The sequence below is a fragment of the Tigriopus californicus genome, chromosome 10 (genome assembly GCF_007210705.1).
Source record: "Tigriopus californicus strain San Diego chromosome 10, Tcal_SD_v2.1, whole genome shotgun sequence".
In the NCBI taxonomy this organism is placed as follows: domain Eukaryota; kingdom Metazoa; phylum Arthropoda; class Copepoda; order Harpacticoida; family Harpacticidae; genus Tigriopus; species Tigriopus californicus.
Window position 1 is genome coordinate 12,374,106 of NC_081449.1, and position 22,106 is coordinate 12,396,211.

Sequence of the window (22,106 nt, forward strand, 5' to 3'; positions counted from 1 at the left end):
AAGTTTTGGCCGGCCCTAGATATTGTGCAAAGACGCTGCATATTTTAAATGCAATATTAGTTTGGGCAACTATTTTCCTGGATAACTAACTGTAACTAAATCCTTTAAAAAGAATAACTAGTCCCTAAGCAAATGCCCTTCCAAAATACGTGCTGACGTCATAAGACACATGTTGGTTAAAAGGTGTGAATGATAATAAAAGATCTCGAGGAAATGATTGTAGAGATAGTGCGATGCACCATTTGCTCAGCCCTTGCGCATAATGTCGAATGAAGTCAGAAACATGTGTACCTTCAACATTTAAAGTTGTTGTCATTTGGCTCGATTTCTCTTTATTGTTATCATCATTTTTCGCTTTAGATCGTGTAATTGCCATGTAAATGAATTTCTGAAGTGGCTGCAATCCGGGAGATATTGAATTCGAGTTAATGAAAAAAGTTAAGTGCTGATTAAACATTTTGTAGAGTTACTCAAGTTTAACGAGTCTTTTAAGGCTGACGAGGTTAGTCAAATTGCCTATTACATGATCTTGTAGTCACAGATCAAGATGCTTTAGAGGCCACCAGGGACTTGAGGCTTTCTAGTTCTCCTGCCCCTGTTGGTGGGACATCTCAGTTCATGATGAGATGTTCACTGGTTCTTGCTCCTGTTTTCTTGTACGCATCGCATCTACTCTTGGGTTGCTAATAGTATGGCCTTGAACTGAATGAATTGCCGCTCAATGACCTTTGGGTTGACCCCATTGACCGCTTCACTCGTTCATATTGGAGGTAAAGATATTGAGCAGGTCTCGTCCATGAAGGATGTAGGTGTAGTCCTCCAAAATAATGGAAAGTTCAATGACCCTATTCAGTTGAAGGTTTTCAAACGTGTGGTTGGATCTATCTATCGGATGTGCAGGTTCAAAGATAGTACTATGATCCTCACTAACTCCGTACAAGTCAGACATATCATGAATATGCTTTGACCATTTGGTCTCCAATTAGTTCAACAGCTTTGCATATGTCGAACAGGTCCAAAGATGTTTTACTACGAATGCTGATGGAATAAGATAGTGACAGTGGGATCTGCCTTCACTGGAACAAAGGAGGATTGATAACGACCTGGTCAACTTTTACAAAGTACCTAAAGCAAGCATGGTTGTCAGGAACGTCTGTTCGACGGAGGACGTGATCCGAATGGTCAGTGACGTGTCGGAAGGGATCACCAAATGCGTTGTGGAGCGAGAGGTTCGTAAACCTTTCGCAATATCTTCTTCCCGGTCGAATTCCTTTTTCGTGCGAACTGTGGATCAGTGGAACTCTCTTCCACTGAGAACTCGTATGGCTCAAAGCGTCTTGTCCTTGAAGAAGGTAGTTCGAACCAAGAGAACAGAATCGGACTATTTCTACTATTCAATGCCCTTTCAATCATTCCTGGCTGAATTGTCAGTTACCTATGCCTAGAGCTCTATGTATCTTGAACTGTACGTGTGTGCCCATTTCCAATGCTTGGGATAATACTGCTTGGCGGCTGGGTGTTTGTTCTCCTTTTCTCTTTCTTTCATTTTACTTTAGTCTCTAATTTTACCTCATCATTCGTGTTTTTTTCTTTCATGCCTCTACTCTTTCTTACACATCTTAACGTTGGTATGGGAGAGCTCTCGTTTCGGGAGAGATAAGAGAAGTTGAGACTGGACAGTATTCAGAAAACTGCGAAAGACATTCATGACCTTTGTCCCGATCCAGATTTTAGGGTCATGCCCTGTCCGTAGAAGCTAAACGTACGTTTTCTCGAGTATGTCCAAGCTCTTACGAATCGAGGTTAATTATAGGGTACTAGAGCAAATCTAAATTTGAAAGACAGCGTAAAAAAATGTTAATAAGTTAAAAAATTGCAGAGAGTGGTACAATTCTCAAATTCTCGAGAACAGTTTTATCACTTTTGAGACAAAGTTCTGCAAATTCTGGAGAATGTCATGAAGCATCATTGTTTTAGAGGCACATATTTCCCATCCAGAACGTTTTATAAATGGAAAAAAATGTCACATACAGGGAAAACTTTGTCGAAATGGTAGGATATTTGTCCCAGATTGACGGGAAAGTAGAAAATGCCCAAATTTTGGCGGAATAGTTTGGCGGTTCACTACTTCACTACCAAAACCTCTGGCACCACTGGCTGGAGCGAGTTTGGACTCAAGTCCGAGTGTTTTTATCGACTTTGGAGGAATAAGCCGGGCACAAGTCTCTTAGTCTCGTACGAGTCCTTTGATTTATTGACCTTTTGCCGGACTTGAGTCTCACAAAAAGCTCGGGTCCGGCAAAAGTCTTTTTCTAGAATCATCTCAAGCCAAAAGTCTTGCGAAATTNCCTGTCCGTAGAAGCTAAACGTACGTTTTCTCGAGTATGTCCAAGCTCTTACGAATCCAGGTTAATTATAGGGTACTAGAGCAAATCTAAATTTGAAAGACAGCGGGACGGTAGAAAGACGGGAAAGTAGAAAATGCCCAAATTTTGGCGGAATAGTTTGGCGGTTTCAATTATTTTCGGTGCCTTCACTACCAAAACCTCTGGCACCACTGGGTGGAGCGAGTTTGGACTCAAGTCCGAGTGTTTTAATCGACTTTGGAGGAATAAGCCGGGCACAAGTCTCTTAGTCTCGTACGAGTCCTTTGATTTATTGACTTTTTGCCGGACTTGAGCCTCGCAAAAAGCTCGGGTCCGGCAAAAGACTTGAGTCCGGCAGAGGACTCGAGTCTTTTACTTGAATCATCTCTAGCCAGAATCTTGCGAAATTATATGGAAAGATGAATATTTTTTTTACTTGACGAGTCCGGAAAATTTCTCCACAATCGAGTGAAAAACTCGAGCGTACTCGGGCTCGAGTCAGGACTCATCCCAGCACTAGGGGTTGTCCCCTCCTTATGATGATTTTGGGGCCCATTCTGCATTTCATTTTAAAACAGAAATAAAGGATATAGAGGTTATGAATCGAAGGAAACGAGTATAATAGAATAAATTTATGACACCAATATCTCTAAACAATACAAGACTGCAAAGCATGGAATGATAAGCTCTTATCTGATTTCTATGAAATTCTTTAATTATTTCTTATCTTATTGACACTTAAAGTTCGCAACTCGACATATAAATATTAAGTCTGAGGCATTTCAAACGTTAAACTTAATCTTGGGCTGACTAGCATTTACACTCTGATGTTATCGAGGAATTTTGAAGTCTGAAGTCTTCTATTTTGGAAATATGGGAACAACTATTTGACAACCGCTAAAGATTTTTTCGAGGTTTGGTACCTACCAAAAATTACATTCCGCCCTCGTTTTACATTTTTTTTCTTCTTTTCAAATTGAAGGCATTCTTCGGGGAATGAACTCCGGGAGATAAACGAATGACCAATATAATGTTTACAAAGATATCTACTCTAAAAAAAAGATGTTGCAAATCATATTACTAACGAAAATATCTAAATCACTACGAAATATCACATCATGTTGACAAATTAACAGGGGCTTTTGGGTTGATCTAGAAATTGCTTTACATCTTTTTTCGCACTACAGGTACAGGTTAATGTACGCTTTATCTTTTTCCTTATGGATACTGAATTTTAACTGATTCTTCATGCAAACCCTCGAGTGTTTAGCGAGTAGATAATTGGATTGACACAAACTGTGTATGAACGCCAAAGATAGAGTCATGCCTTCTCGTGAACAAGTCTAAGGATCCCGACAGTTAGTTCAACCTCGAAATGATCCATGATCAATGATCCCTAGCTATGATCGTCGTCTAAAGAATTGTTCCCATTCAATTCCAGGTATTTTCGATTCCCCACGAGCGTTTACCCTATCTCCAGATAAGTCAATCTCACAAGTGTCTCATCCCAACTCCGTTTCTAGCTCAATCCTGTCCCACACCTCAGAATGACTGTATTGCCCGATCAAATATCCACACCGAATCTGATGCCTCCTTGGAAGCAAGAGCTTCTTCTCCGTAAAAGCGCCCTGTCTCGGACAATCGAGCCCAATCTTTCGTTCGTCTGCAAGAAACTCGAGGTCCACCGAGAGCCTCGATCCCAAGAGGTCCTCCGGAAACCCGTGAACGAACTAGCCCGTCTGGCGCGAAGAAGTCGCTCCCTAGGAGATGGCAGTGGAGCTCCAATCTCGGCGAATCTTCAACCTCCATCTAAGCTAGGCCATCTAGTGGACAATATTTCTCCTCCATCCACTCCCCCACCCCTTCCCAAGCGATCGCCGGGCATCAGATCCAGCTCCGGCCCCTCCTTTCCTGGCATGAACAACAACAGCCACTGGGTCGACGTCAAACACCGTTGCTCGCTGGATGAGAGCGGCCTCCACCAGCTGGACTTACCTCCCGCTCTGCCTCCTCGAAAGGAAGAAGCCGTTAATAATAATAATAAGCAATGTCCTAAACGACGTTTGCCTCCGTCAGATGGTGAGGTTACCCGGCGGTCGACACGGAGCGACGACGACCTGTGGAGGCCAGCGGTTGTGGTCGAGGGACTGCGCCAGCAGCGCCCTCTCGACAACGAGGGTGGCAAAAGGCCGGCCGTCGCGATGAAGGTATGTCAGGACGGGAGCGGGAGCAAGGCGAGTATGGCGAGCACGACACGCAAGACGAGCAACACCGCGCACGTCGAGGTGGAGGGTGAGGAAGAGATAATGGAGACCCCGAGAGAGATTGAGGTGGTGGAAGAAGCACAACAGACGGCGGTTGTGGTGGTGTCGTCCAGCCCAACTGATCACCATCCTCATCCCTTCAATCTCCTGCACCACCACCATCACTTGCGGCAGGAGGACCAGCTAGTTCGACGTGAGGAGGAAAAGTGGGATCTCTCCCCTGGAGTTCGTCAGTACAAGGAGGATCGTAGTGTGGAGTGGGACAGTTTCGATTGGGACGAGGATAGTTCTAAGGGACCTGATCGCATCGCCGAGGTCGCCTTCTCCTCGGCGTTATCTCGATTCGTTAAGCCACAAGTGGGTGCTGATAAAGAAGGACAACAACATCATCATAGTAATTATCACCATCCTCGTCCTCACCCAGGAAAGAAGCTTAGTGGCCCCTGCGGAACGGGCCAGATCAAAGAGACGAGCTGGACTGAGTCATGCAATCAGAAGACAGTTCTCCTGCCCCAGAGCGACTTCATCAGTGATCAGTGTAAAAGTTCGCGTATCACTGAGACCAAACGAGTCTTTGGGTATGATTTGAAGTGCGGAGATGATCAACGAAAGAGTTTCACATCTTCATCCAACGAGTGTTCTTCATCACCAACATCAACAGCATCAGTAGTAGCAGCTTCCCATTGTGCTGGCTCTTCTGCTCCTTCTTCCTCCTCGTCCTCTTCATCGTCCGTGATAGATGAAGCCAAGAAACGGCTCTTTGCCGCCAATCTCTTAAGTGAAAATAACCACGAGATTCAAGTGAAAGAGGTTTTTAGCCGTTCTGGCTTGAGAGCAAACCGAAACCAGGACCAGAAGGTGGTTTTGGAAGCTGCCAAGCTTCGACCCATTCCGAAACAACTTGCTTCTGGTTTGCCAAGGAAGCAAAATTCGCATCTTGACTTGGAAGTCGACAATACTTCCCCTCCAGCCACATCGCCAAGTGCAAGAAATGGTGAGGAGAAGCTACATCGTCGCTCCGTGACCTTCTCGTGCCCAGAAGTGTTGGAGGAAATCCCCATCCAGAGGTATCCCGTTTCCCCTTCAGAGTCCAGTGACGATTGGGTGGTTGAAAACGAATTTCGAGCTGTGGAGCGCTTCCTGAGTCAATCTGAGCCACAAGGAACAACTATGATGGATGAAAACATTGCCATGAACGAAGATGACTTGGATCACAGTCAGTTTGACAATATTGGACGTGCCTCGTTGGCTAGAATTTACCGGAGCAACAAGAATGCCAATTCGAACAAGATAGTGGCTGTCCCTCCGATGTATGCCACGCCTTCATCCTTGGACAGTGATGGTACGTTTGGATCAGGCGGAGAGTCGGACTCGTCTGAAGAAATTCATTATGGCCCAGGCTTTGTGAATCGACTCAAGACCCGGTATTTGAGTGTGGCTTTGAGGAGCACCTCGACTCGAGGAGTCGCCACTCTTCGTCGAACAGCTTCGTTAGAGAACTTCCTTGATAAGGATAAAACCGACGAGCAGGTCGAACTTCGAAAAACACCAGCCAACAGTCAGCAACGAAGGGTCTCCCCGCATTATCAGAGACACTCGGCACCCGTTGAGGGTGGATCCCGTGGAATGTTCACCAAACGAGGACCTCCTGTCACTAACAATCGTTTTCATGCCAACAGTGGTCGGCCCTTGAAGAAAAACGACTCCATGAAGAGAGTCCAATCAGTGGAGGTCTTGAATGTGAGTGAACCCGGGTCCCGATCCTCGTTGGAGCGGAAAGCAGTGGACGCTGGAGGTCCAATCCCACCCCCACTTCCTCCGAAAGCGGAGAAAGCGACTCTGGAAACTGTGGTGAACAGTCTGGCCAATGATGCTGTTCGTGTGTACGACCGAAAAGGCAAGCCAATCACGAGAGAATCAATCGTCCGTTCAGGCGAATCCAGTGTTAATGCCTTACCGAGAAGACCGCTTTTCAAGCGAAGGTCTTCGAGCCTGCTCTTCGGGGTGGAAGAAAAGGAATTGCCTGCTCCAGATACCGTGAAAGAGACTCGGAAGATATTTGAGTCGCGTTCGGGTGGCCCAGGTGGGCGTAAACCGGGGCCATTCTTCTACGGTGGAAGCCGAATCAAGTCCCGTTCTACCTCGAGCCTGTACCATTCTCGATCACGCTCATCTGACAGGGGTCTCTCTCCCAGTAGCCAAGATTCAAACATTCACAGTCCTTTGACTCGAAAGCGCTCGGATGACAATATCCAGCACTCCCAATACTCCACACGGATTTCCGGATCGCCGGTCAGGACAATAGACTCCCCTCGAGGGGGTTCCCCAGTTCGGACTCCGCAGAGTCCCGTGACCAGAAATCCTGTTGGTGGGCCCCGTCCCGCGGGGGCACTCTCCAATCAAAGTAAACCCAGTTTACCCAACAAGCCGATCCATTTGGCTTCCTCTCCCTGTCCATCGCCCACGGCTAAACCGTTCATGAGTGGAGGTCATGCTCCAACTCCGGCCAAGTCCTTCAAAACGCCGTCGGCTAAAGTGGTGCCCCCTCAACATCAGGCTTTATCGTCATCATCCGTGGCTCCGATTAGCGGTAGTGGTAATAGTACCAGCAGCAGCAACAACAACAACAACAACACATTCGCCATACCACCCTTACGTCCAGTGAGTGGCTCCAAGATGACAAATATCACTGGAGCAATTCAGAACCAGAGCGAACCACCAAAGCATGACCAAAATAATTCGACTATCACTGGTGGTGGATCGTCCAATGGCCCCACCAGCGCTTCAGTGACAACACCAACTTCTGGCATTGTTAAACAAGTGTCTGAATCATCAGCTAACAAAGAGGTATATTCACCAGGAACCTCGAACGCCCAGCTGAAGGACCAGGACGACAAGGTTGTCGAGGTCGAAGTTGCTCCCATGGACGAAGAAGAGGGTATCAAACGGATTTCAAATGACTCCATCACCAAGATCCGTGAGGGCGGAAGCTCCGTCAGCTTCAACTTCAGCAAGCCAACGGGAATGGCAATGGCAAGTCCAACATCGCGGACCACGCCCCCCACGTATTTGCCTTATGACAAAGAGAACAATGCCATGAAGCAGGTGGGAGTGATCCGACCCATGACAAGATCCCTGGGTCAGGCCGACCCCAGAGGACCGTTGATTAACAATAAACTCGAACGGAACAAAGAGGCTTTGATTCAACCATCAGCCGTCCCATCCTTCCAGGAGAAGGAGATCATTCTGATTCCCAAGGACGAACTGCGGGCGCCCATTTTACCCAAGAAATCGTGGAATAGTGTGGCCGATAAGAACCAGCGGAATAGCAGTCACCTCTTGACCTCGAACGGACCTCCGCCCAGTGTGGTCAAGCCTTCCTGGATCAAAAAATCCCAAGTAGAAGACACTGATACTCAAAAGAAAACCCCTTCCACGGGCGACTCCCTCGCTCTGGCTAAACCGGCCGCAGTCAATGAAGAGGTTATCGCCAAGTCAGAGAGCAGCGGTGGCGGCAAAAAGGCTCAAACGGGGCCTATGAAGGCCGACTTGGCCGAAAAGCCATCATCACCCGCAGCCCCGCTTATTGCCAGCCAAGTGGGTAGAAACAATAACTATCGTGACGATTGGAAGAAGCGCAATGAGCAAAAGAACACGATTGTGTTCAACTTTGTCCACACGGAGAAGGATGTGACCCACATCGATAATGACGGCCGTGACATTTCCAACCGCAGGAAGAAGAACTCTAAGAAAAGAAATCAACAATTAACCAAGGTAAGATTATTTATGCCTTTACCTTTTATCTCGGTTGACTTTGTGTTTAGGCAGTTTCGCGTAATAGCTCGAGAGGAGAAAAGTGTTTGAGTCATTCGAACCGATAGTGTTTGCTCCAAGTGTCTATATTCTGCGTACATGTAATGTAATCGTTGCTCCAGGAATTGTGAAGCATTCCGTATGTCATTGATTTCTCTCTGTTCAGACCTGATAAGAAAAGGGAAAGAAGGAAGCTGAAGACGAGCGGGTTTCGCTCTGATTTTTCTTCAAAAACCCGTAGAGCCATGTGATTGGCTTCCGATTCAAGGTTTTTCTCGTCCCTCTCAAAGACCTTCAATTAGAAGACAATGCTGAACTGAACGTTGTAAGGACGGTGATTATTGGCTGCTCGCCCACCGCCTTACACATACATATGCTCGATGACAAAGCGATCCTACATGCCAATACCATTTTTTATTCAGTCTCGTTTCGAATCCTGCCAAGCCCTTGAAATCCACTATTTTCGGTATGATTTTTCTCCACAAATGTGAATGGCCGACAAGGAAAGAAAAAAGGGCTTGGCAACATTCAGACTAGAAATCAATTGCCAAGGTCTCCGGGACCTACCACCATACACATCATTGAAGGATCAACTGACTTAAAAAAAACCTTTCTGTTTCGCTCATCGAAAATATGTCAAGCCCATTAGACTTGAATGGCGGTTTCGTAGGGCCAAAAAAGAAGTCAATTCTGGTAATAGCCAGTCATATTAGGATCACTATTTTCAACCCTGGATGCACATGATCACGTCTCGGGATCAGCATTGCTTCAACGAAGGCTTCGGGTTCGCGGTGGCATACAATTAAATTGACCTAAATTTGCCGTGCAGAAAATGTAACCAGAGTCATCGGTTGGAAATCGACATTCATGGAGCCAAGTAGACCGGTCGATTTATTTTTGATTTTGTTTTGGATTCTGTCTAAATGCAACCCGCGAGGTTGATGGACAGGCAAAGGAGCCATATTTCATTGAATTCAGACACCACTCTCTTAATGGAATGAAGTACCGAAGCTCTTAGAGTGTGGGCAAATGTACACTCTGGTCTGGAAGGACGGATTTTGTCGATTGGCTCTTAGCGCAAACGTTTGGAGTTGGGCGTGTCATTTGGCCTGGGAATATACCAAAACTGTCTTGAGTCGGTGTTCGAGTGGTAATGTGGGTGTAAGATGCTCATGAGTAGCACTGACATGCGTTTTAGTTCCTGGGAAGATAGAATGTGCTTGAGGCCTACGTACGCAGATTGTTTTAAGCCATGTACTGTGCAGGGATACAAGTTGGTGAGGGAACCACTCAAAGGAGAAATCAAAGCCAGGGTATTGCAGGTGAAGAGGGAGAGAGAGAGACAGAGAGAGGTCTGTTTAGAAAAAGAGGTTCGACTGTATAGAGGCAAATTGAATCAGATTTCATTGTCATCGTCCAAGCACAAGCGGTTGCTATATTCAGTGAGAGTCATGGTTGTTACGTGTGCAGGGTGTGGTTCGAGTTCATAGTTCAATGAAATCCTCTTTACAGACTTGGGAAGGTCTCCACATACGATACGTACACACATCCATCCAGACACATTGTGTTTTGTGATTTTGGACGCATTATGTTAGTCACTTTTTGGCTGCCTTTAGAAAATCCTTTTAAAGAGAGAGAGAGAGACCCTGGAAGAAATTCCTTTACATATCATCATTATTCGAACATCTGTTACTCTCCAGTTTCCAACTCGATGAAAAAAGCCAACTTCTCCTGCACTAAAAAGGGCCTATTTGAAAAGAAAGTACACTTCATGCAACACGCAGTGTGACGCCTTTAAGGTGATCTGCTTTGTTTTGTTTGTCTTGTTGGTGTTTTTTTTGTAAATGCCATGCCTTCACACCCTAAACTACGTACGTTGTTGAGCGAAAGGTTGCTTCAAATATCACCAAGAAGTCTTCTTTGGCCACAGAGAGAAATCTTCCTCTTGTTCAACCATTCAACCCATTTGATTCCGATCTGAATGCTGAAAAAAAATCGTGTCTTCAATGTGTTTTGTGTATGAGAGAGTTAAATGCATGTTGCACGCTCGAAATCGCTGGGCCTGAATACAAGTCCACATACATATACACACACACACACACCAACGTTGTCTCTTTATATGCAGCCAAATCTACTGCATCTACACATACACGACACTACATAACCTATGCAGTACAAACATGTTGAGTGGTAAAGAAGACCCATTCATGCTCCAAACATGGCAGGTTGATGTCCTGAATGCGTGAGTGCGCAGTACGTGAATATCATCTGAGAAGGCCTCACTCAGTGATGACTTGGGCCCGCTGTGCTTGAATGAGTTTTGTCAACTGATCTGAACAAAACCTTTGCCGGAAATAATAGCCTGAGATGGATTGATCAAACATATATTTGCCATGACTACATGACACTCCGACGAGGAGGACGCTCTTGTGACAGGAAGATGCGTTTTCAGGTTCTCAAGGCAAGGACGGTTCTCATGATCACAATCGTTGTTCTCGATTATGCGAACAAATGCTTCCCGAACGGTTGGTTTTGAGCCCAGACACTCGAATCAAACCTGACATGGACCTTTGACAGGGTTGGGAAGTGGCAGATTTTGATATTGATCGATGCGAGTTGGGACTCATTTCGAGAAACTATGCCTCTTGGAAACAGCTCCATGGCGGATCTTTGGTTCGTTCCATTAAACACGGTTTTTTTTCTGGGACAATCCGTCAAATTGTGATTTATGGCCCGGAAAAAGCACGTGCTCCCATTGTCCATGTATTATAGCAGATCTGCCCAGGGCCAGTAGTTTCTGTGGTGGTTCCACGGAAGGAGTTTTGCCAAGGGTTGAGTTAGTCAGAGATGGAAGCTTAGGAATCCTGTCCCAATGCACGAATAGCTGGCGAGCAATGTCATCATGATCATTCAAAGTCTTTCACCATTGCAAGACGAAGGAAAGTGGTGTTCTTTCCTGGATGAACGTCTTCAAAGGGAGGTGAAAATGATGACCAAATACCAAGCGAAGAACCGAACCACTTGTCATCATCATCACCACCCTGATGTAGAAAATAATTGCGTTCTGGTTGGCCCCATGGATGATCCTAACTGAAAGTTCCTTGTCAAGGAAGTTCTCCTCACGCAGCGGGCTTCGAAAAATCATCTCTCATTCACGAACTGACCTATCCCCAGTCACGTCGTCGACGTTCCAAATTTGCTTCAGAATCTCGTCCAGCTATCAGGCTTCTTCAGAGTGGCAAAAATGACACCTGCCAACCTCCCTCGTCTTTCATGCCCAACTTGAAACGTAATATTTGACCAAATCTGGAAGAGGCAGGATGGAAATGCTCGTCGAGTCGATTCAGAGGGAAAACTTTGTGACTGAGGAGCATGAGGAGCAGGGCATCCCTCTCTGATCCATTTATCTCGAGTCACGTTTGGAAATTGACCTGTCAAGTACAAGGGGAAAAATATCGCAGGGGGGAACGATTGGTTGGTTGAATATGGGAAGAAGTCAATTTCCCGTTTCCCCTTAGGCCTTTGTGTTCTCCGCGAATGTTTCCTGACTTTGGATTTGAGAGTCGTTCCGGGAAAATGGCTAATGAATTGGCCATCCTTTGTCATGAGGCAATGTTCCTGCCATTCGTCGAGGTGTGTTTATTCCGTTTCGCTAATATCAGCTCCATTTCCAAAGTTCACCGGGCTTCAGATGAGCAAGAGTGGTTTCCCCACCCAAACGAAGTGAAAGATTTGAACTCTGACCTGAATCCCCATGGCTTCAAACAAATAGACGAAGCACAAAACCTGCAGATATACCGAGAGATCCGGATTTTGAAAGCGTTACGATTTCACCTGATCCCGAATAGTCCACGACACATCCCACATCTAGATTCAAAGGCGATTGCTTGATAAGCATATTTTCGCTGTTCGGCATGAACAAAATTTCGATAATACTCAGACTCATGAATAACTCTGGCTTAACTCCTAATTGTTCTGAATTCCGATCATTCGGCACTCATCATATTTAGCTGCACTCACCGACCATTTTCGCTTGCTCATGATTTTAGTTGAATGCTCAGAGCAATTGAATCTTGAAAGCTTATGTCGATTACATTTCGTTCAAGCCTCACTCTTCTATGCCCCTACTATGTATACCTCAGTGGGTAGTCGATTTTCTTTGTGTCGCAATCAAGCATCGAGTATCGAACCTTTTGAGTTTTGTTTGGAATCGAGCCATGGAGAGCGGAGAGAAGAAAGGCATGCAAATAGCAAATTCCTGAGGTAGCCCTTCAAAGCCCTTATTGCGTCATCATATCCTCTTCGATCTTTGTCCACATTCGAAGAAGAAGTGAACTCGGATGATTGCATCACAGTTCGCTAGCATGTAATAGGGTTCGTTTGATCTGAATACCTTTTTCCCATCCTAATTTTGAGGTGTCTGAAGCTTGACCTCTTCGGATTCATTGTGCTTTGTTATTCAAATAATGTGCGTTGTTTTTCCGCCTTGGCCTTCGACGATGAAACCCGAGATTACTTCATCTCACTCTGCAGTGAGACGTTGATTGAAAAAAAGGGCATAAAAATTGATGCCATGATGAATTATTTTTTCTGTAGGAAACAAATTGCAGACCTTGCAACTTGAACGTACGGCACGTCAAATTCATCCTTGTGTGGGCCTGGAAAAACAAAAATTGAATTTCCATCAAAACGATTTTCAATTCCTTCATTCACCTTTTCAATGCCGTTGAAGCATGACATTTGTCATAGAGAATGAAGGAAGGATTGTAGACCACACTCGCAGGAGCACGAGTCAGAAAAATGTCCTCTCAAGGATGTTATTCACCCTCATCTCTCAAGACAAAAACCATCACGATCTATATTTTTGTGGCCAAAAACCATCTGCTCGACTTTCATTATTATTATTATGATGATAATGATGATGATGATCTTCCCTCAATCTTGTGAACTTGCACGTATCACGGCGTATCTCTCACCTGATAATGGTTATTACGATGACGAAGGCACAGGGATTGAAATTCGCCATTGAAATTGCGACACTTCTCTCCCCTTGAATGAATGAACGAACGAACGAACGAACGAACGAACGAAGGCACGCACTTAGTGCAAGAACACAGATTCCAAGCCCACACGAGAGGGTGTTTAACTCTACAAAACATAACAATAAAATATGGAGATGCGTGTCTCCCCGCCCTGTCCTAATCCCATAAATAGGCTCTTTGGGCCCGTCCCACAAGAACGTGTCTTCCTTTTGTTCCATGTCCGTCTTATCTGTGAATCTAGTACGTAGAATGGAATGGGAATCTCACGGTGCCTCCTTCTTTTTATAATGTAGATGGAAAACGGACGCTAAATGCTTGATACGGATTGTTCGGAAATCTCACTCAGTGGTATCAGATTTTGAGCACCCTTTTTTTAAAATATGTCTTGCATATCCAGAATTGGGTGGAAGGAGATATATGCTGATAATGGTATTTGAGGCATCCGGTATTTCATAGCATAGCGAAATGTGAAAAGGGCGTTTAGAAAAGTAATTATTCAAAAATCCGATCGACACTTCCTTCTCCTCCCAGTCTCAAACAAATGTTGTAAAACCCAAGCCTTTGAACCATCATCTTTGATTGTGAACACGATTTCGAAAGACGATTTCGACAAGAATCTACTTCGCGCCCACAATTGAGGTTCGGAAAACCCTCTTGATAATTATCCTAGTGCATTTATACCCTATCTGTCCCCACCATCAATACCACCGCACGAAATCCCGTTCAAGGTTAAATGGGAGGAGATCTTTCTAATTGTGTTTTATTATTCCATCGCCGAGAAGTTCACGGTGAACCACGGACACGTCAAAAAATTTCGTCTGAAACGTCACTTTTTTATCTCTTGATTGTTTAATGGAAATGTCTCCTTCGCCATTCGTTCCTCCATTGAGATAAAGGGATTTGTTCACAAACTTTGGTTGTAATGATAGCTCAATGACGGGATTCATTTTCATGGGCAACCGAGACTGAACGAGCATCATTATTTTGACGGATTATTGCTTTGCCTTTCGTCCCGTTAGCTTCGAATGTCCACTCGGAGATCACAACGCCCCTCAAGTGCATCATCATCATCACGGTCTTTATCAATACCCTGAGCTAGCTCAAAAGACGTACGTACTTGTGTACCGTGCTTCGTAATACACATGAACACACGGGGAAGGTCGTCTTGCGGGATCAAGATGCATCGATTCGAAGAGTCTCGTGTGTCTCTACCCTGTAGACAAATTGCATTTGTCTTGCCAGAGACAAGAAGTTGTAAAGTTGTGAAACGTATATAGAAGTGAGACTCACGATCAGAGCCTTGGGGGTCCTTCCTTGGCTGTCCTCAGGGTGATTTGAACGACTCTCGCGTCATTTGCCGCCAGTCTATTTATTCTCAGGACAGGCGGAGAATAATGCAAACATTCTTTCTCAGTTCTCCTATCCACCACAAGCTTTTTGATTGGAGGAAACAAAGGGCAGGTATCTACAAAGTTCTATTCAGCCAGTCCCCTTTTGGCTTCGGAAGGAGAGCTTCTACTCCAATTTTGGGCTCAAGGTCAGTTTCTTCGAAGTCATTCCACTCTGTTTTGGTGGAGCTTCTCAGGACTTGCTTGCACCTCTTTCAACACACGAAAGATACACAGTTTGATCGTGGCATTGGTATCTGGGCTACTCCCTTGTGTAAATGTATGCATACCTTGGAACAGTACTGAATAGGGTTGAGGAGGTGTACGTACTAGTTGAAGGGGAGCTCTTTGTTCACCTATTTTTTTGACTCCAAATTAGGCCAGTTGCCAACTAGAAACAGGATTCCTTTGACCATGCACTGCTACAAAAAACGCCCTTCTCTCTTCACTGTGAATGATTCCAGAGTTCTTAATTCAAGTCGGCATGTAGTGAGAAGGAACTTGCAGAAGCAAGACAAATGCGATTACTCGCTCTGAATAATTTCTGGACTTCCAATGACACACATACATCCACCCCTTGGACCTAGGCTTAGCATTGGCCTTATACTGTATGTACTTCATAAACACATCAAACGGCCCACGCACCCAATTATCGCATGGCAGCCTCGTCGGTCGATTGGAATCATCATTTGATCCTATCAGGGGAAGTTGGTTAGAGGGGAGTTCACCAGTTTTAGGAGAGTGTGAACGTTCAATGTTCATTCATGAACTGAAAATTATGTGTTATGTCTCAGGCATCAACGGGGGGGGGGTTACGAAATGCACTTCCCATCAGCCTTGATGGCCCGTGAGTTCGAGCCTTCTTTTTTTTGAGGAAGTGGTTTTCGGCCACACGAAACGAATGAAGCTTTCATCATCTCATATTTCAAGAAGCTACTTGTGTTGCAATCAAATCAAAGAACATTGATATTTAGTGTAGTTCTACTACGAACTATATTCTCTCGAGAAGTAATATAAAAAAAAAAATGACACGTTTGTTGCAATTGTATTTCAGGACTCTGGGATCATTTTGATAAACGACCCGTATAGTGGGAATCACGGAACCGAGTCAACAGACTGTGATATTGATAGCGACTCGGACGACTCCGAGATCGATGTCCATCGTCCAGTGTCCCCATGCAATTTCATTGTCTTGGGAGCCAATGTCAAGACAGAAAAATCCTCCATCCGATCCAAATCCAGACCCATGAAGGTAAGATATTATGGCAAGAGCGCATGGGATGAACTGATTGGCTGCGATAAACAGTTAGCTTGGAAAAGGGTTGGAAGTTGGGAGATCAAAGCGCAGATAAACCCCACAAAGAGGATCTAAAGTCGCTGGTGAGAAGCCATTTCAAAGAACAAAGTCGTCCGCGATCCTCGCTTTAGTCTGGAGGTGCTTCCTCCAAGAAAATCGCCTTGACTTTTAAATCTCTTCCCTGGAAAGAGAAAGTCCACCGTTTCTGACCTAAATCCCATCTTCGTCGCCAAAATCACTTGGGAAGAGCATTTTCTCCCGCCTCAAAGCGATTCTACGTACATCCAGCATCCACAACTACCACCACCACTACCACTGGCACCACTAGGATTCGCCGATGCGGTGCTTCCAAATCCATCTATGTATCATGTTTAGTTCAGTACTACCGCTCATGTACCTCCGGACCTTGTTGGTGGTGAGAAAATTCAATCCAAGGGGGAAAATTGCCTCTCGAGTACGTGCTAATGACTCTAGACAAATCTGCAATTACTAACTGCTGTTGTTGTTGTTGATAGTGGTGGTGATGCACTGATCGTGATCCTATTAAAAGGATGAACGAAGATGGGGAATATGGCCGGATGAAGTATTCGCTTTGTGGATGGAGAATCATGGTCTGAAGAACCGCGGTGATTTATCGCTATCTTGACCTCCAAAGCTCGAATGGAAGTCCCATTAAGATGAGATAGCATGGGCATTTCTGGGCCCAATTGAGCGAGACAGAGCTCGGAATTGAATCCTAGTATCAGATGCATGAGTGATATGAGTGAGTTTGTTAGCGCTGTTGCCCGCTGAATCAGTCAATTTCATCGACTTAGAGCCTCCAGATATCTACCGTATAGTAAGATGGCTTCCCCTCTACTTCTACCTGTAGATCTTCTGTTGATCTGCTGAGCATGCTAAAATAAAAAACGATGGGCTCGATATTCTCGAGGAGAAAGTCCACGCTCGCTTGATAGTTTGACGACTTGCCATGGAACCAACCATCACGGTGAGTGGAGAAGAAGGCGCCAATTAGCATAGAATCTAGCTCAAGATTTGAGTTGTAAATCCCAAACTTGATTTGGGATAGTGTGTCAGTGTGGAAATACTTTGCATGATTAATGTGCGAGCAATGCCCAGCCGAGCCTAGCGTCTCTCTGTACATGTATGGATGGTGAGAAAGATAAATCAGATGTTCCGGGCTAAATCAGAACGAGTAGAAAAGACATCCAGATGCCAGCAGCATTTCAGTGGAGATATTATTTATCAGTTTGGCCTTGGTGGAATTGTGAGTTCGGCAGAAGGTCAACTTCTTCCATTCAAGTGACGTACGTAGTCGACACACTTGTAAATGCTACTAATAAAGAGATAAGAAGGCAGCCGGCCCATTCTCGTACTTGGCATTGCTCGAAAACGAAACATTGATCTTTCAAAATCAAACTCTCCCGACGAAGATTGTGAGAAACATGAAAATCGACGAACAGCATCCATTCTTACGCCCAATTGTGAAGTCTGTAGAGTCACGAACCTTTCCCAAGACTATTTTGTCCGACTGAGCGTGAAATGTTAACAGTAAATCTGGACCTAAACGAGTGGCTAATTGACAGACTCTGATATATATTTGATTTTTTGACCTTTCTTTCCCAATGTGTCCCAACGATTCTCACCTTGAGAGTTCCAAGTAATAGATGATTATGCGGTGTCTTCCTTCGAATCTCGAAGGACGATCACACATCACCGAATAGTTTCGATTCAATTTGATGCCAGATTAGCGGGCTTCCAACAGTAGGACAGGAACTTTCACCGCAACAGATGTGCCATCATCCACTCACTCGTCTTATTGTTGAGGATGCACCCACCCCTGGTTCGTTGGCTATTCCATCCTTCTTTCCATTCAAACGAGTTTCGTCCAGGGTATCGAGTGAAGACCACTTGCCGATAGACAGGCATAGACAGAGCCCGTACAAGAGTGTGAGTCCTGAGGATGATGCTTTGTGGTGGATGGAGGAGTTGCAAAGTGAGAAGATGACACTCAACATCTTATTCGAGCTGGAAAGTGGCAGCAAGTATCACTTTCTCTCTCTCTCTCGCTAGCTCAGACTTGTTCTGACTTGCTTTCTGTGCCTGGGGAAAATGACACCCTGAATGTTACTGGTCATTCCAGAAACTCGAGGAAGGAGAAAAAAGAGACTCCAACCCTTTTTTTTTACTTTGGTCATGAAGACTCGACCTTTTTTCCCACTCTGACCAAATTTGAGAGAATGAGAATGACCAATAATTGGTTCGTTCCCTGGGTTGCCTTTTATTTGCTTTTCAATTTCCGAGAACGAGATGCAAATTGCGAGGAGGGCGTAAAAATGCCTTATTGCCAAATTAGTGGAAATTTGCGGACCGCCAAAGTCACACAACGTCCATTTGCTTGGCATTGAAAACATGCATTATACTAGATGGGAAATTCAAACAAAATAAACACTTCCACCTCACCGCGATTTTCGTTCTCAAAGTCAGTATCGGTCCTCACAAATAGCACTTGAAGTTTTGATCCATTGGGTCATAGCAATGAAAGTTATAACAGTCTTGAAAGTGTTTACTGAATCTTCAAGTTAAATAACGTCTTTTGAGCCTTTGATTCGTTTCCAAGGCATCCTCCCAAACGGTTCGTTCATCAAGCGATTGTTTACCTTTGAAAGTGACTGATGAATGTGAAAAGACATTTTCTACCACTGTGCGACACTGTCAAACCCATGACGACTCGAGAAGACAGATGGGTGTTTTCGAACCCTTTTTTGACTTGGCAAATAGGAAATGAATGACGTTCAACACATGTAGGTTCCCACCTCTTAGATGAGTCGTATTTGAACTTGAGAGTAACGACTCGTTGGCATTTTCACGGAGATTCGGATCTGGTTCGCCTTTTATTCGGTTGAGAAGCTCTGTTCGGCAATAACATCTTACGCTATTAAGTGAATGCACAACAAGTCTTTGTCAACGACGAGTTCAGTCACTCGTTAGTAACGATAGTGGTCATCAATAACCAATGAGTGTCACTTGTTGCACAAGCAGATACGATAGGTAGTGTTGAATTCTCCCTGAAATGTCAAGTCCCACCTACATATACGTATGTGCTGAAGCCTAAACCTCAATGAGGCGTGGCCGGGCGTCTCAAGTTCACCTTTCCGTGTCATTTGAGAAGATCACATATTGAATTTACCAATGTGCGTGGGCGACATTTCCTACTCCATCCATTCTCATTAATGATCACGATTGTCTCGATTAGTTTAAAAATTGCTGAAGTTTTTTCCAGCTCCATTTCCGGTCCAACATAAGAGTTATTACTGTATTTGTGCACTTTTTGCTCTTCCTTCCTTCAACATGGCCAGTATGAAGGGAGAATGTATCTCTTTGTCTGAAAACCACTTTGAATGAACTAGATCAGTTCGCCATGATGATGAACAAACTCGTCATCTAGACAGGAAACCGACAAATGGCGATTTTCATGGGATCAAGGAATGATGCCACGTCCAATATAATATCAAATGTTCATTTATCAATGTTGAATTCCAATCATTGACTGGTGATTAAGCTTACTTTTGCCATGGTCTAATTACGGTACCATCTCAAGCATATCACTCTTGAAATGAGTGAAGAGAGGAGGAACATTGGAGGTGAACAGTACTAATTCTCGTCTGTGCACTACCACCATCACTACCAAACTACTTCTACTACTCGATCCCTATCTGAGAGACATGCCACACCATGTACAGTTAATCCTGCATGCCTCTTCTCTTTCTCTCTCCCGTTTCATTGTTATTCTCGCTCTGAGTCTTTGGCCAAGAAATCGACTCGTTCTGGATTCCATGACAACGTTTGATGGCTTTTGACCAACAGCTGCCATTGATATTGAGTCGTCTAAGAGGTTCTAGCAGGCAAATAGAAACTGCCAAGAGATTGTAATATATTTCCATAATATCAACTAGAAGAGATGACACGGAGATTCCTTGTGATTCAGATCACATTTCTGCCGGATTCAAGCTCCGGTTTCAGTCGAGTCAAAATGAAATAATCCCATCTGAGAGTTGGATGAGTATTTGGTGAATACCATGGAAATTGAAAAGGAGCAATCATCGGATATTTTCAACTAGTCCTAGCGCCTAGCTTTACTGGTTGTTGGCGATTCACACCAAATCGGGACATGTGATTCCGATTCACACGGATCAGTTTCTCCTCCATTTCATTTCGTCAGAAAGTGCATCATTACTTGGTTGAAACAATGTCAGACAATTTCTTTGCACTAAATTATCGAGCCATACGTACCCCGGGAACTTGGAATCGATTCTGGAGCCCCCAAAAGGAAGGAAATTGCCAAAAAAACGGGACTCTTTCTTCCCAATCCAGATGTTGATTCATGTCATGGATTCCAATAAAATATATATGGCCTCTGTTATCATTTATCCCTGAGAGTCCAAGCGATTCAGAAGGAACCCGGTGCCAAATCGACGACTCATTCTCTATTCAAGAAAAAAAAAGACGATGTTCCCCTTGGAATCGAAAATGGGCGGCTAGTGTGTGATAATTAAGATTTCTACTTTTGGCATTGAGTACCCGAACTTCATTCCCGAACTTCATTCCCGAACTTCATTCCCGAACTTCATTCCCCCTCCCTCATTGGACTGTGATTCTTTCTTCATTTCAGATGAGTATCAAGTTCAGTGAGAGCCTCACCGAGATTTTCGAATACCCATCCTTTGAGTGCGCTGTCCAATTGTCCCTGGAGGAGGCGTCATCCCTGAAATCAAACAGTTCCATTGGCGGACCCCTTGGTAAGTACTAGGTATTGAGTACACTAAGTACTAAGTACAGAAGAGAGAGAATTGATGGATAGAGTTGTCCAAACTCAAGGATCTCTCATCTCAATGAGACTCAATTTAAGAAGGGCCGCTAATACTTGAGCTGGTGCTATTACGCCATTGCTCAAGGCAAACTAAAGCAGTGCAAGTTATACATCTTGAGAAGTAAACATATGGTTGAGGGGTTCTACAGCCAACGGGAATTTTTTCTCCACAAATTCTTGATGTTTCTCATCATGTGATACGGAAACAATTGAAGGAATCCTTGAGAGCTGGTGTGAACTGCACTTGAGAGATTCGACTTATTTATGGAAATGGAAACCGAGTTCCTAGTGAATATCATCCACATTTGTCCCACGTGCCTCCTTACATTGTAAACTCCCAACAAATAACACATTTTTCTTTTACAGGAGGTCTAGGCAATTACACCCCGTCCAAGATCCAAATGAACGAAGCCCCCTTCCAATTGGGTGTGTCCCGAGGCAAAACCCCCACTGAGGCGGCCTCCACCCCCAACTCCAATAACAATAAACCCAATGGGAGTCAAGATAAACCAGATGGGAAGGGCGGAGAGGTCCTTCGTCCCACGGAAGATGCCATTTCTTGGAGTGGAAGCTCCTCGTCCTCGGATATCTTGTTCTAAAATCAGCCATGTCCATCCCATCTATCCTTACTTACATACCTACCACGCCCGTCTATGACCCGCCCCATGCAAATGACGCCTTCGTTTCCTCCTCCCGTGTCCTCGACTTGTCCATCTTGTATGATTTTTTGCAACTTTGTCCCGTCATTCCTTTAACGAGATGATTGAATTTTTATTTTGACGATATAGTTCAAGGGCGAGGACAATTAAAAAAAAACAACAACAGAAAGTAGTATCACTTTTCGACTTGAGACCCCGTATGTGGCACTCTCTCGTGCGGGCATTCCTGTATTTGTGTCTTATATGTCTTCGCATAACACTCCATTATTACGCTAATAAAAGTGAGAAGTCAATCTATTTGTCTACATCAGATGTCTTTTTTAGGATTCGCGCAACCTCTGATTTTTCGAAACAAATATTCTGTCGCCTTGATCCACCACAATAGCTTGATTAAATGCCGTAACTAG

At 44.6% G+C, this 22,106-nt stretch overlaps 1 protein-coding gene and 1 long non-coding RNA gene across 2 annotated transcripts; one reads left to right on the plus strand and one right to left on the minus strand.

Moving 5' to 3' along the window:
- Positions 1-3,898: 3,898 nt before the first annotated feature.
- Positions 3,899-21,992, plus strand: LOC131887865 (uncharacterized). The gene is made up of 4 exons (XM_059236584.1): positions 3,899-8,404; positions 15,928-16,125; positions 20,843-20,969; positions 21,407-21,992. The coding sequence occupies exons 1-4, from the start codon at positions 3,914-3,916 to the stop codon at positions 21,637-21,639; spliced, it is 5,049 nt and encodes a 1,682-aa protein (XP_059092567.1). The 5' UTR covers positions 3,899-3,913; the 3' UTR covers positions 21,640-21,992.
- LOC131887867 (uncharacterized) lies at positions 15,954-18,436 on the minus strand. Its single transcript, XR_009374065.1, has 2 exons — positions 17,817-18,436; positions 15,954-16,351 (listed from the first exon to the last, which is right to left on the minus strand). It is a non-coding gene; the product is annotated as an uncharacterized LOC131887867 (long non-coding RNA).
- Positions 21,993-22,106: the final 114 nt, after the last annotated feature.

What these genes read in the sequence shown, in the direction of transcription:
- LOC131887865 (XM_059236584.1), top strand. Translation starts at nt 3,914, where the DNA reads ATGACTGTATTGCCCGATCAAATATCCACACCGAATCTGATGCCTCCT. An exon ending in GAAATCAACAATTAACCAAG is followed by an intron (nt 8,405 to 15,927) that starts GTAAGATTATTT and finishes ATTGTATTTCAG; the next exon opens with GACTCTGGGATCATTTTGAT. An exon ending in CCAAATCCAGACCCATGAAG is followed by an intron (nt 16,126 to 20,842) that starts GTAAGATATTAT and finishes TCTTCATTTCAG; the next exon opens with ATGAGTATCAAGTTCAGTGA.